The sequence below is a fragment of the Nicotiana tomentosiformis genome, chromosome 12 (genome assembly GCF_000390325.3).
Source record: "Nicotiana tomentosiformis chromosome 12, ASM39032v3, whole genome shotgun sequence".
Taxonomy (NCBI): Eukaryota; Viridiplantae; Streptophyta; class Magnoliopsida; order Solanales; family Solanaceae; genus Nicotiana; species Nicotiana tomentosiformis.
Window position 1 is genome coordinate 71,825,295 of NC_090823.1, and position 16,055 is coordinate 71,841,349.

The window sequence follows — 16,055 nt, forward strand, 5'->3', positions numbered from 1 at the left end:
AATCATGGTATACTAATATGTAGTATACCAAGAATACTAGGAATACTACTTAACATACTCAAACGAATTATATCATGATTCAATAGTGATTATTATATACCAAAAAATAGTATACCAAGAATACTAGGAATACCAAGATTGTCGAATCATGGTATACCAATGTGTAGTATATCAAGAATATTGAGAATAATATTTTAAAAACTCAAATTAATGTATATCATGATTTAACAATAGTCACGGTATACCAAAATGTAGTATACTATGATTCAACTATAATCATGATATACAAAATATATTGTGAATACCATTTAATATACCAATAACTATAGTATACCAAAAATATTATGAATACCATTTAACATACTAATAAATATAGTATACCATGATTCGACACAAATCACAGTATATCATGATTCAATAGTAATCACAATATACCTGATTCAACTGTAATTATGGTATACTAAAAATATTGTGAATATCATTTAACATACCAATAATCTTATTATACCATTATTCAACTGTAATAATAATATACTATTTAATATATGAAATATATTGTGAATATCATTTAATATACCAGTTTTTTTGCATACAATGATTCAACATTATTTACGGTATAGTAAATATATATCAATATACTATTGAGATATTATGAATATTATTTAATATACTAGTAAACACAATATACCATGATCTTAATTATGATATACTAAATCTTATACTATTGAATAAACATAAATTAAAAGTATATTGGTATACTAAATAGTATAATATTTAATAAATTTAATAACATATTATTATTTTTCTTTATGTAATACTAACATTATATGCTTTGTTAAATATGCTATATATTCTTAAAAACACTTCCTGATTATAAGGAAATGGATTGAACGAGCGCAAGAATTAAAAAGAGAGGTGAAACGATAAGGACATAACAAGCATAGCACCTACACTATGCAGCAAATTATAACAAGTATTTGCTACTTCTACCCAAACTATTTTTTATATCTCACTGCAAGTATTATTTACTACAGTCCTTGAACATATCACTTATCGAATTTACTAATATAGGCACACCTGAATTTAAAATTTTACAGCTAACTTGTTTGATGCTATTTTACTTCATTCCATATTTTGTATTCTCCCATCTGAACAAAAGTTAGCGATTTATCATAACTAAAGTGATTTTGGGTAATATTTGAGGTAACTAAAAAAAGGGTGCTAAAATTATCTTTGAATATGAGTTTTAATAAAATAAAAAAAAAATTGTAAAAGTTGAAAATTCTAAGAGAAAGTCAATATTTCACATAAAATACACCTTCAAGCTAATATTTCAATGTCTTATTTAAAGATGAAAAAACTTCAATATTTAATATAATGAATTCGTAAGTAGTTTAACATTTTTATGTCCAATTATTATATAGTATTTACTTACTCCTCTTCCTGTTTTGTTCCTAAGCTACGGAGAAAAATGCAAAAGAAGAGAAGAAAATGGCACACATAGGTAGGAAGTACTCCTTATGCAGTAGACAAAGAAATAGGAGGTAATTTGGGAGTAGCAAAATATGGGACAATTACAGAGCAGCGACTAGAATTTGAGTATTTAGGGGCAGGTTGGGTAATTAAGTCATGCTGCTAGGGCACTTCTGTCCGAGTTCCTAATTTATATGTATTGATTAAAGTATTTTACATTGCCAGTTTACTAAGAAGTCAATTGTAGTTATTACCTTATTGTGTAAGTTACTCAGGATTAAGGAATAGGTAATTACCCGTCAAAAGATGCTACTACACTTGATATCTTAGACATTCTCTACATTTTTAATGGACGCGTATAACTTGATTCTTTACGGAAAGTCTACGATGAGCTTATTTTTACAGTGTTTCAACTGTGGAAGCTTTTTTGGTTCTTTCTAGGAGCAATACAATGATTAACAAGTCACAATTTAAAAGGAGTAGTATCACAAGTTTTGAACCAACTAAACGACTGTTCACTCATTTAGATCTTCGGCTTTCCGGGTTAATCATGTAAAGAAAGTTTGTTGGAAATACATTTTGAAGAAAAACAACTTGAATTTCTTACTGAGAATCTGAGAAATGTAACTTTTCATTTCTATGTTTACACTTTACACCATATCACTTACTGCTCAATCTATAAACATTATATCACCCACCGAACTTGCCAGCAGCATTCCTCTTTCGGCAACCTGAACAACCTCAAGCACTTCACTATGTCGCCTAAAAGGTGAAAAGGAGTAGAGCTCAAGCTTTTTCACTTTTACAGGAGAAGAGTAAGCTTGTTACAAGCATACATTATGCGTCATTTTTCTTAATCAAGCAAGGCATGAAGGACATATTTCCACAAACATAAATGATTCTATCTGCATCTAGGGTAAAAAAAGTAATTCTTTCCCGTCACAATAGATTATGATAAACAAAGTGAATCATTGTAAAATTCCTTTTTATTCCTCTCCAGATAAGAAGTTAATACAACACCAATAGCACATCCTGTAATCTTAACACCATGCAACATATATTCCCTGCTAATCAGTCTGCTAAAAATAGTTATAAAACTCAATGTTCAAGGTCAAAAGGAGCAAAAATAATTGCTATATGAAGAACCTTATACAAGCATTTGTCAAATTCAGGGTTAAAGGAGTAAAGACAATTGCTAAATGGAAGAACTTATACAGACATTTGTTGACTTCATTTGGATTTTTTCATTCTCCAAATCTCGTGTCTCCATCCTCCAAATTAACTTGAAGATGAATAAGAATTGGACTAAATTGCATGTGTTTCACACGCGGGCACAAATTATCTCACCAGATATCTAACTACAGCAAATAGTGTATTTACAGACCGAGCCTCTTAGGTCGTAGATAAGTAGTTGAGCCTTTCTTCAAACCAGGCATTGAAACTTGTTGCTGCTCGTTTGCTCTCTTTTCCCTCTCCTTCTCCTTGCTTCTTCTTTCAGCCTCAGCCTGGACCATCCTCAACTTTTCCATTTCTTCCTCCATGGCAGTTTTCTCTTCTTTCTGTTTCTTTTTATGTTCCTGCATTGACGTGTCAGAATCTTTCACGGAGAAAAACATTGGGCCCAACTCTGCCAACCAGTGAGGCTCCACAGCTGTCACACACTGCATGTACTCTTTTGTCGTCAAGATCAGTTCATGATAAACCACGTGATCAGGAGTGTAACCCAATCCATAGAGAGCACTAGTGGGATGCAAGTTACAAGGCATCCCATTCCTGCAATTAACATATTCCCCAACTCCCTTCAGTCTAGCTGCATTGTGGAAGTATGCAGAACAAATGGCTTTCCTTACAACATCCCAATCAGGACCACAGGAGGTGAGTGGAATTTTAAGTGTCTTGAGGATGTCCAGCAATTGGGATCTTACTTCCCTAGCCTTGCGCAGACCTTTGACCTGTAAAAAGTGGTCGTTACACCAGTCCCCCCTATATTGATTAGCTTTCCATTGCTGGTAAACATTAAGCAGTGTAAGATGATCAGATTCAGGCACAAAAAACTTTTCCCTAGCCGCATCACTTTCCTCTGCCCTATCCTTGGGTCTAAAGAAAACTGAAGGCACTGAAAGCATAGAAACAATTGTCAGAACCTCATTTAAGCATTCTAGTTGTTCTCCCATCAAGAGCATTTTGGCAAGGGGAGGGTCCAACGGGAACTCCACCATTTTCCAGCCAAGGTCCGTTAAATCCCCAACATTATTAAGTGCACCTAATACCCACAACTGATACATGGAGTTAAGGATGTTATCCTGAGGAGGTGGGTCCATAAAATCAAAATCCAACAGGTTCTGAATTTTGAGAGACTTGAGCAGCAAAACCACATTCCCAAGATTTGTCCGTTGAATTTCTGGCACGGGGCTTGGAAGCATTTCATTCTCATATGCATTCTCAGTGTAAAGCCGGTAACAAGTCCCTGGGCCAGTTCTACCAGCTCGACCAGCACGCTGATCAGCGGCAGCTCGACTAACAGGAAACACTTGCAGAGCATCCATACCCATTCGTGGATTGTACACCTTCATTTTACCATAGCCTGTATCAATGACGTAGAAAATTCCATCAACAGTCAAGGATGTTTCAGCAATATTAGTAGCAACAATGCATTTGCGTGCCCCGTCTTCAGCTTTCTGGAATATTTTTGCTTGCAAATCAGCAGGCAGTTGGGAGTATATAGGAAGAATTAACAGCTTGGGCACTGCTTGCTTTGTTGACGAGGTAAGCTGTTCCATCCGCTCAGAAAGTGCATAACAGGTAGCTTCAATCTCATCCTGACCAGTCATGAAGATGAGTATATCACCTGGTGCACTAGTAATATGGATGGTCATGGCTTGTTTAACTGCAGCTTCGACATAGTCTTCACATGGGGTTTTACTATACAGTTTTTGAACAGGAAAGGTTCTTCCAGGTATGTGAAATATCGGTACACTGCAATAGAAAAAGACACAGGTTATGTGAAGTGGAAAGGAGATGAAAAGCCAATGCAAGCAGTCACCTCGTCCAGCTATTCAATAGAGAACCTACCTCCCAAAGAAGTTGGAGAATTTTTGGGCATTGAGAGTGGCAGAAGTGACGATAAGCTTAAAATCACGTCGCCTAGCCACAACTTTCTTAAGAATGCCAAAAAGGACATCCGTATTAAGTGATCTCTCATGGGCTTCGTCCATAACAATTACACTGCAAAAAAGAGAAATTTTCAATGACTGCACTACATAAAGAAAGCAGAAACTTGACATTCTAGGAAATCAAATATAAAATGCTTATGAAAGTATTAAAGAGTAAAACAATACCGATATTTTTCAAGATCGGGATCTTTGAGTGTTTCCCTTAGAAGCACACCATCAGTCATGTACTGCACAAGGAAATATACATATATTCAACTACACCAACTTACGAGTGAACCAAGGGCATCTAAAGGAAAAAGAGGGCGATTAGAGGTACACTTCCTTTCCAATTGCATAAATTACAACTAAGAGGTGTGAGTATACTCTCATCTCATATGATCAAAAGACTCACCTTGATAACTGTACTTGGCCCAGTGACATCTTCAAAACGAATAGCATATCCAACTTTATCACCAAGCTCAGTTTCCATTTCTTCACTAACTCTTTTTGCAACACTCATGGCTGCCACACGCCTGGGTTGGGTGCATCCAACGATCCCACTAATTGTATAGCCATCTTCATACAGGTACTGCATGCAATTACAGACAATTACAGACAAGAACTCAAAGACTGAACAAAAATTTCTACAGATTCCAATTTAGACTTTAAAAAATAGTTTAGAAAAAGAAAAAAAAAGTCTAAACAAACCTGGGTTAGCTGCGTTGTCTTTCCAGAACCAGTTTCTCCAACAACAACCACTATCTGGTTTTCGCGAACCACCTGTTACCCCAAAGGAAAAGAACCAGAAAAAACATCTGCAAGTTAAAAAGAATACCTTGGAGAACCAACTCTGTTTTTCATAGGTAAAACAGTTTAGTGAATTTATCCCAAGGTAAAGGATATTAATAAACTTTAAGAAAGCAGCTTAGCATCTAATTTGTACACACTGCTTCAAGTCCTACCTATGGGTGCTCATGTCAGTTTTACCATTTAACTGATTCCCAATGATGTTCAAAGCAAAAGTTTCTAGGTCTATTAAGCTGGATAACAGGTTCAGTAATTCATCATTCAATAAATTACCGGAGTACCAAAATGGGACAATGGGTCAAACCTGCAGTAAATCATCTCGCACAGAGAAGATGGGCAGATATTGCCTTTGCTGTGAAAGTGTTTTTGATTTTGCAAAATCACTAACAGCTTCCCCTGTCTTTAAGTGCTGTGAGAATCTAGCTTCTCCCTTAAAATCAACCTCACCATCCTCACCCACTACAGCAGTATCTGCATCAACCTAGCATAAGGTGAAAGGAAATGTCAGATCCATAACTTCTATGACCTAAGACATACAGGACTAACATAGTATATTCAATTTGATGGCAAACATAAGGTACCTGCTCTGCACTCTTCTCCACACCAAGGATATCTCCGAGTTTTGAGCCAGCAAGCTCCCAGAATCTTTGACGAGACTTATGCATGTTTTGTTTTTCACGTATTTCCCGAACTAGAGCTGACCCTTTGCGTGAAATTATGGCCATATCTGATGTTGGGTCCTTTATTGGCATTATCGGCTCAGCTTGCTTGGTGAAAACAATTCTCCCATCCAAAAAGGGGGGCTTTGTATCTGTCACAACAAATAGTAAGATATCCAAACAAAAATAGAGCAAATATTTTTGAGAAGCCAGATTGAATTTCTCACTGGGAAGCGTATCATAGAGATGTACCATGAACAAGAAGAATAACTTTCCGTTCCTCCTCATCATCAAACTCCGTCTGCAACTCGGTACCTTTAACAGCTCCAGATCTCAAAAGCTGACGATCTTCCCATTGAGCATTGTCTGCAGTGAGCTGTGATAACCTTTTACTTTGAGCAAGTGACATCTTGCTCCCATCTCTACGAACCTGTTACATGTGGCAAGGGAAAAGGGAAGAAGGTGGCGTCAATGACAGACCATACACGTGTTTGCATGAGTTTTGCAACATATATAAGCGATTGTTGACCACACAGTATAGTTAAGTTTGATAGATTACAGAAGCTCTTGATATTATGCTAACCCACGGAGAACAGACTTTCTTTAGCAATCACATCGGGAAAAGTCCAAGAAGCTCTGAATATTATATTCAAATGATGAAAACTTGACTTACAAAGTGAATCTCTTGCATTTTCCTCAATGATCCGTTTAGCTCAGTTTCTCAGACTTACATGTATAAGAACTTATTAGCAATGCTCATTCAGCTAAAAGAAGATCACCTATTTTGACAGAGGGAGTACCTTTTTTTAATCAGAGAAGCAACAATAGTATTGAGATGATGGCACCAAGGAGGTGCAAAATCAAGAACATCTAGATGTATGAAAAGTAGGCACAACCACACAAAAAGAGAGAAAAATACAGCACTTTCATTTAGTATAAGGTCTTCCATCCCTTCTGTTCAAACGTCTTTGTGACCTCTCAGATGTTTAACACGGGTCTAAAATAGGAGGATACAGAATACATAATCTAAAAAGGACGACCTGTCTAAATAAAGGATTTCGATCAGAAGGTGGCATAAGGAAAAGTACAACTGAATATAAGCTGATGCAAATTGTCAAACACAATCGCAATAGTGATAGAAACATGCTCACACATCAAAAGGCAATTGGCACCAGAGAATTTTACAAATATCTCTGGAAAACAATCCCTCTTATTCGCATCATCAGTTATTGATGACAGCGGGATCCAGTGCAGTAAGCATAATCTTCATAGTCTTTCTCAAATACAGCAAGTTATGGCACGTAAGATTGTCATGCAGACAGTGACATGAATTGCCAAGTGTAAGCTAAACTTAACCAGCAAGCAAGTTTTCCAAACTGAAAGCATCAGCCATTCATATCGTTACAACTTCCACGTAACATACATGAGTTTGCTAGTTCTAGCACAAACATATAAATGTGAATATATGCCAAAAGCATGATTTAAGACTTCTGTATCTCCATACTTACCAGTTTTTTGGCTAATTCCACCTCTTTCTTCTGGAAAGATGCCTCATCACCAAGGAATACTGATGAACCATCCCCCTCAAACACTGTACTACCTTCTTCTCGGTCATACCTGTATAACAGAAGTGATTATTGGCTCTATCAAAAATAATAAAACTGATTACTAGAAGCGCAAAAGAACACATAGCAAGCACGTATAATCATACGACTTGCTTCATAATACAGTAGATATTATAAAATGGAAAGATAATTACCAGGCACGATCAGAATTATACTCCATCTCTAGACGCATACTTTCAGTAATCTCTTGATTTTGAACTTCAGAGGCACCATTTGTGTCATCTACTCCATCCTAGAAGGAAGTAAAGCATAAGTAAAAAAATTTAAACAATGTCACTTATTAAACTGTCAGACAGCACACAGATGGCCTCATATTTAGCAACACAGAAACCTTTATTTTCCTAGTCCAGTCAGCCCCCAAAGCCCAAAAAAAGGAAGTAAGAAGGATGGAAGTTTGAGTACAAAGCACTACCTCGGACAGAAAGCTTTTTGTAGAAGACGTAATCAAATTGGATTTTCCACCATATCTAGAACTTGAAGATCTTACTGATGACCCAGATGCCCTTATTGGAGTTGGAGAAGGAGCCACACTGTCCCACGGGGAAGCAGCCTCTGCAGGTATGAAGGTTTCTCATTTAATCATATGCTGACAAAATTTTGCGACAATGCCAGTGTTAGAATTCACAGCCACCATACCAGCAGAATGAGGAGTACGATCCCCCAGCCATGGAGAAACAAGCCGAGCATCAGGGGAAGCACCAAGAAACATTGGGGATGGTGAAGGCTCATGACGTCTGCTGCTACTATTGGAACGACTATCATGACGAGGGGTATCTTGCCACTCCCATCTACCATCATCCCATTCAGATCTTCCTGAATGGTTACAAAATTTGCCAGTTCAAATGTCAAACGCCTAAAGAAAATGTCACAAAATTACAGCGAGGAGATTCCGTAACGAGTAGATACTTCCGCAGGAGCATAATCTATTTTCTGGTTAAATACATTACGACATGTTTTGAAAAAATCAAGCATCAGCAGACTGAGAACTAGGTGCATTGTGATGAATTACATCTTGGTCAGCATATCCGCATGTTGACTGTATCACATGCTACCCACTAAACTTGTTTTAGATTTGAAAAATCAGAACAAAAAATACAAGGAATTGGTAAATGAAGATGTAACGCTTACCAGGTGTCCTCCTAGAGCCTTCATATCTACTTCTTTTTCTTCCGCCATCCCCATCATATTCTCTTTCATAACCATGTGCTGAATCCCTGTAACGGTGCTCTTCCCTGCTAGTTCTCTCTCCCCTTCTCCCTTCCCTGCTTTCACTTCTGTAATTATCCCTGTATTTACTTCTATCCCTTTCACGGTCAACTGACTCACGCCTAGTAGTATTCCTAGAGCGTGAACTCCCAGAAGATGCAGCTGGAACCTTGAATAAGACATAAGTCAGTGACACATTATTGTATTCAAAATGCAGCAACGATACACTACAAAACATAATCACTCCATCAAGTTAAGGCGAGAAACTAAAGCATATGATTCAATCTACATGAAATTCACCAAAATACCAGGACACGTGCACTGAGGAATGGGTTTCCAAAAAGTCATACAGAGATTTCAGACCCAGAAATCTCAAGAAATAAGTAGAGAACTCTTAAAGGTACCAAATTATAAAATCCAAGCAGGAGAACCTGACCATGGAATCTACAAGAAATTCACTAAAATAGCAGGACACATGCACTGAGGAATGGATTTCCAACAATTCATAGACATTTTGGACCCCAAAATCTCAAGAAAGAAGTAGAGAACTCTTAAAGGTACCAATTTGTCAAATCCAAGCTGGAGAACCTGACCATTTTTAATGGATACGAAATAAGAGAAACAGTGTAACGAACTTCAAATGACTCAGATAAGTAATATTACTGCCACATCTTGCATATAAGATGTTCTGATGAAACCCATGCCGTACTTTCTTAGCGATTGCTTCATCAAAAATAAAGGTTGGTCAGTTGCAACCAGTTACCTTGATTCATTTTGTTATTTCATCATATTGAATGATAAGATGCATGACCTATAAATGTGCATCCATATGCATTATTTATCGATAACCATGCATTCATATGTTTTATTATGCTACTTTGACAATTAACAGTGATATTTCACTGTATTGAAAAGGACAATGTATTCAAATTTGCTTCATGACAACGTTGCTGACTGGTCAATCTTAGACCCCAGCTGAGCCAGGTACCAACTCCGCAAAGTTCTTAATTCTGAACGTCACTTCCTTTTATCTCACTTATTCTTCCCGACGCAATATGCAAGGATATCAAGCGGTAAGAGAAGAGACTTAAACTACACAGAACCCTTCTCCCTACGTTGATCAAAAAACTGAAACACTCGAACACAGAAAAAAGGAAAGGAAATTAGAAACTTCCACGAAAAGAAATTCAAGGTACTATTAGAAAAGCAATTTAACAACATCATGCTTAAGTTGTAGAAAATAGAACAGCTTTACATCTTAAAATGGCAATGAGTTATGTCAGAGCAAGGGTACTTATAAGCAATGTACCTCTGTGTTCTCATTCAAGTGAGGCCTCGGGACTGTCTCGGGATCTTCCCGTTCATCGGTTACTGTACTACCTAGAAAATAAAGGGTATCAATCGTTGCACAGGCAGCAGGAAAGGTAGGGGAAAGGAAAACAAAACATGGAGCAATATCTCTATTTGTGAAAGCAATTTAATTAGGTTGGGGAAAAAAACGATTTAATTAGGTTGGGAGAAAAAAGCAATTTGATTAGAAGTTAGGTACTTCCCAAAATCCTTGTCAATGTATCCACAGAGTAGCAAAGGAGTTTCAGGTCTCCTACTATGATTGATATTTACCCATTCGAACTCTTTCATGGAAGGGAAGTATAGTCTGATCATGCCAAACATTGACGACGGGATCCACCAATTATGCTGCTCTAACTTATTTAACTACAGCTAAAACATTACAGCCCTTCAATTAGTCAAAAGTCTCAGTTTTTTTTGGGAGTGATAAGGAAGTCTCAGCTAGGTTCGATACTTTTTTTAGCTTTGAGTGGAAGGTCCATTTAGCTTACAAAACCAGCTTTGTTTAAGCCCTCACCTCACATTATGTTGGCATAAACACAGTTTTACAAACCTCAGAACAAAAGCTAGATTTTTTTAATAAGTTTTAACGTAATCCTGTTTCAATCTTCTCTTTTTTGCTTTTGGCTAATTTTCAATAACATCAGCTACCAACTAATTCCCAAATTCCCCTGCCACCCCTGCCTCGAGACCCAAACACCTAAAGTTATTTCAGGTTTACCTTTACCTTATGTAATAGAAGAATTACTAAATCTGATCATATAAATCAGGGTTTGCATCCTCAAAAACGAAATTGTCCAGGTGATACTTTTCAACTACTCCCTGTTTTGTCAAATCAAAGAACCTATAGCAGAACCAAATGGGAACAAACAATAACTACAAAAGATAAGGAAACAATCTATGTTCAGAAACACTCCCCTGCCCCCAAAAACCAGACAAAACAAAACAAAAAAAGCTGCTTTTTAGTTTAGCATTGACGTTACAAGACACTCAGAAATGCTATTTAACGTTAACAACAAGTTGGAAAAGGAACCCACAAATGAACAGGATGACACATTTCTAACAATAAGGAAAAGAAAGCAAGTAATTATTAGTCACAACTCAAAAGATGTCACTGGATGTATCAAATGATTTGGCAAATTTCGAATGAGAGGAATAAGGGATTATTCCAGAATAAAGAGAGGGACACTAGATGTATTTAAAGGTATTTAGTGTTTCTATGTTTTTTCATGCAAGGAATATATTATCTACATATGATTGGGGTAATTTGATCAATGAATGGGGTTGAGCCAGCCCCTACTTTGTAAATACTTGACACCGTTTTGATGTGTTATTACTGAAACTTATCTTGACTTACCAAAGTAAAAGCAAATTCAATGATTTTAAATCAGTGAGATCAATTTCATGTGGAGCACACAAAACCCTAGAATGCCTAAAAATCAAAAGTAACCATCCCATCGCTAGCAATATGACATTTTATTGGATATAAAAAAGAAAGAAAACTCAGAAAGATCATTCAAAATATTAGCTACGGAAATGCACTTTTGGTTGTGATACTCTAATATTCTAGTCCCCTGTCATCCAAAAGAGAGCACAAGATCTTTGATTTTTTTTCTTATAAGTAAGATTTTATTTAGGGAAACAATACCAAACAAGTGCTGAATTGTAGAAGTATGACTAATAGAGTCTTCGATACTTTCTATTCAGCATTTCTGGTTCCATGGCAATGAAGGTGGTTTGAAATTATGCATGTCTTTTGCTTTCACCATTGGCTTCCTCTAGATACAGAGAGAGAAGGAAAACTTTCCTTTCTGCAAAGGTTATCTCTATCTTTTAGTTCAATGTTATTCATTCTTGCAATTAAAGAATTATTGCGTGCTTAATTTATTCAAAGTAATAAACCTTAGATCTGGGCCCAGTTAAGCCCATACGAAGTACAGCATTATTGTCATAAAATTCATATTGAGTTACAATGTAGCAGCAGAGACCATAGCAAAAGCAATCACAATGTTGGAGTTGATTATAATAATGAATCCTCGAATATGAAAAGAAAAAAGAGTTAGAGCTGGTACCTGAAACATATGCCTCACTAGCACAGGATTCACGATACCTCCTCTGTACATTATTCCGTGAAACATTAGATGCACTACTTCCCAACTCATCAACTCCAGAGGCAGCAGATGCCTCCTCGTCCTCATCTAAAGATGACACAACTGAAGCAAGTTTCTCCCTTGGAACTTTAAATCCACTCTCCACGGTAGCCCCTCCCTTTTTAGCAATCGCCAAGGCATCAAGCCCTATCCAATAGTAAGAAGTTGATTAAGATGTAAATCACAAGAAGATTTCATGTTATCACATTTTAACACTTAACAAGAAAAGAACATAGTCAAAGTTGATAACTCAACAAGGAAACGGATCTAATACATGTACCAATAGTCGAAAACACATAAGAGCTGAAAAGAAGCAGATGAAACTATTACAAATAAAATGTAATGTTCTTATACTACTCTTTTTTGAAAGACATCTTGAGTACCTATATGTTTATGGCTTCACCTAACAAAGAGAGGAATTTGGATAGACCAAAATAATATTTTTTTTCAAAGTTTCTCATGGATGAGTCTAAATGAAGTGACATATTCAGTGAGGATTCATATAGCCGACCCAACTTGTTTGGGACTGAGGTGCAGTTGTTGTTGTTGTTGTTGTCGTCGTCATTAACGTGCAAAAGCATACATCTCAGAAGAAGAAACTTGTATCTATTTTTTAATCAAGCAACAAAAGAAAGTCTATTATAAAGCTTTTAATATACTATGAAAATACTCAATGTAAGAAGCAAGCTATATAACGGTCACATTTTGTGAAGGAATCCAACATACAAATGAAGGAAATCTGCAAATAGCATATGTTTAGGGTGAGGGACCCCAACAATCTAAAGCTTTGAAAACCTAAGCGAAAAACAAAATATGTAGATATGTAGAACTATACAAAGCTAAGAAAGCGTGAAAGGATGTTGTACATCACAATCAGGATACATGAGGTGTCACAAGGTGAACCTTACTTCCTTCTTCTTTCTTGTTATTTCAGTGTGAAATTTTGATTCATTTTTTTTCCAAAATTAGTAAGGTCATTCTATACCCTTTTTATACAGGTTTGTCACATTTTGGACTTTTCCCTTTTCACCTGCCAAGACAAGTAACAAATTTATTGAAAAGCAAATTTATCATTGATAGATAGCTAGAGAGGATGATAATTTAAGGTCATAAGATAGTATGGATCATATTTCCTTGTTAGTTTGCAGATGGTCCTTCTATTTGTTAGAGAAAGTAAGGAAGGGGGCGGTATGCCTACAAACTAGTTAGGACTTAGGAGTCATATCCAAGTTAAGTTTGTGTCTTTACTCATATATCTTTCAGAAGGTGGCATTACCAATCATCAAATGGATAATCATTTTCAGCTTTCAGAATACATAAGTCCAGTAAAGGTAAACAACCAAATCTGGATACAGTTGAGCCAAATCAACCTTGCTGTCATATAAAACTCCAATTGTTGTGACGGTGAACTATACAACATACAGAAACTGTGCCTTACTTGCATTATATATAAACCACTTTTATTTTAGAGAAAATGGAACCAAATAAAGTGCCAAAACCACAAAATACGTTCACAAATATGACCTAAATATTGAAGAGATGAAAATATAGGTCAATCAAATCATACCTAGAAGAGATTTCCGCTCTGAAGGTTTGAAAACTACTCTATCCTTTCCAGGAACGAAAAGACCCCCACCACTCGTCTTATCAGGTTCCAATGTCGTTGTTGTCTTATCCAAATCAATTGGTCCAACATCTCCTTGCTTTTGGGAGAAAAGAATAAGAGAGATTAATAATATAATGAATTTTTGACCCTTGAAAAAAATTCATAAAAATAAAGGATAACATTGATATGGTAGAAACAAACTATTTAAAGAATTATCTTCTTATATTTAGAAACAGTGTAGGTTTCTCAGAGTAGACACTCACCTGCATGTTCCTCTTTGAGGAGCTCTAGCAACTCTTAACCAATTAAACCTGCACTACTGCAAAGCAATCAGAAAAACACATCAACAAACATCAAATGGGATGCAAGCTTATCCATATAAGTTCAAGAAAACTTAAGCCAGATATTTAATTATTATTTTTCTGCATACACTTTTTATTCTTTGAATATATACCAAAAAAGAGAAGTTATTTAGTGACTCTCTTCAAATATCTTGGGAGTCTCTTTTTGTAAACTAGTTATGTTACATGGATCATTTACCGTGTCAAAAAGTCATGTATAGGTACTTTGTTCAGATTCTTCAAAGTACCCCAAAAATTAGCAAAAAGAAAAGCACACATATCACTATTAGATACTCATCAATGTAATATAGTAACTATTCATCTTTGTCGCTGAATAATTACTCTAATAATAAAATTTATGACTCTCACAAAAGAGCTGAAAACTCACAACAAAGTCATAAGAATTTCATATTTTATCGGCACCTATACTTATATGGGAGGTAGCAGTGTAATTGTCTATTTGTGACACAAGCTGGCCGGGACACACCATTGTAAGAAAGTCATATTTGTGGCTTTTCTTTTCTCTTTTTCCCTTCTTCTAAGAGAAATATATGTAGAAAAGATTACTACTTTCCTGGAAAAAAAAGGGTTACTACTTTACAGCCATTATCACGAGAAAGCAAACAATCAGAGCATATTAGATTGTAATATTCACAAGATAGTGTCAAATTTTTGGAGTTCATGGTTCATTTATGCAGTGAGAGCAAACACACACAGAACACTACAACCCATTTCACAGTTTCTGTAATTGACAATTAAGAGTCGTCACTAAGAGAGTAGAAATATAAAGACAGATGAAAAGGGGAACTTACAACTCAGATTTCGCCGGAGGAAGAAATGGAGAGCAACAAGGGCGGCTCTAGGGTAAGCACTACTGTATTATAACATAACAGTAAGTCAGTAACAAAACCATAATGCAAACAAAACTAGAAAACTTTCTAAGATAGCAGTTAAACTAAAATCATATTAATCACAGCAGAAATATATCAATGAAATACAGAAAATCGTAGCCTTTTGGAAATTTTCATGATTAAGTTCCTCAATGTTCATCCGCACGCTCCTCAACAAATTAAATCGATTTCACAGAAAGTGGAAAAGGAAATGAAAAAGTACCTATTTAACCTAGTAAGACTTCAGCCGGTTACACACGCCTTCTTTTTATAATTCTTCGAAAAGCTAGTAGCAAAAGCTCGCAGCTGTGGGGGAACGAGGAAGAAGAAGAGCCAAAAAGGTTTTTTTGGGAGAAAATCTGAAATGTAGACCCGACGATTTTGTTACTCTCATTTAATTTACTAAGTTTAAGAAAAAATAAAAATAGAAAGAATTTTGTAACTTGTGTTCCTAAATAATTAAAAAGGCCTAGCGTATTTATGTGGTTATAAATTTTTTTTCTTTGTGATAGAATTATAAGTTTAACTAAAATTATTTTTAAATTTAGGATAAAAAAAAATACATAAACCTGAATGGAGTTAGTACTAGTTTTGTTTTCTATTTGGGTTAGAAGTCGGGTGTATCCGACCCGTTCACCGACTATGGTCTTCACGGGTCGGACTCTTTTTCCTTTTCTAATTTTCGAGGAAAAGACTCAAAGATCCCTTTATCTTTGGCGGTGGGTTTATTATTGTGCTTTAAATATAAAACACGTCCATATTTTTGCAAAAAGTGGACACTGTAGGTCTTGACCAA

General features: G+C 35.9%; 1 protein-coding gene across 2 annotated transcripts; it reads right to left on the reverse strand.

Moving 5' to 3' along the window:
• Nucleotides 1-2,441: 2,441 nt before the first annotated feature.
• On the reverse strand, nt 2,442-15,642 carry LOC104098543 (pre-mRNA-splicing factor ATP-dependent RNA helicase DEAH7). Of its 2 annotated transcripts, none has more exons than XM_009605297.4 (19): nt 15,483-15,642; nt 15,182-15,243; nt 14,292-14,347; nt 13,990-14,125; nt 12,345-12,569; nt 10,232-10,302; nt 8,845-9,091; nt 8,353-8,529; nt 8,129-8,268; nt 7,851-7,948; nt 7,600-7,708; nt 6,344-6,521; nt 6,014-6,243; nt 5,737-5,913; nt 5,334-5,405; nt 5,038-5,214; nt 4,812-4,873; nt 4,546-4,698; nt 2,442-4,449 (listed from the first exon to the last, which is right to left on the reverse strand). In XM_009605297.4, the coding sequence occupies exons 3-19, from the start codon at nt 14,295-14,297 to the stop codon at nt 2,850-2,852; spliced, it is 3,858 nt and encodes a 1,285-aa protein (XP_009603592.2). In that variant the 5' UTR covers nt 14,298-14,347; nt 15,182-15,243; nt 15,483-15,642; the 3' UTR covers nt 2,442-2,849. The 2 variants fall into 2 exon arrangements, with proteins under 2 accessions (XP_009603592.2, XP_009603593.2); XM_009605298.4 differs by having other exon boundaries at nt 15,182-15,240; nt 15,483-15,639.
• Nucleotides 15,643-16,055: the final 413 nt, after the last annotated feature.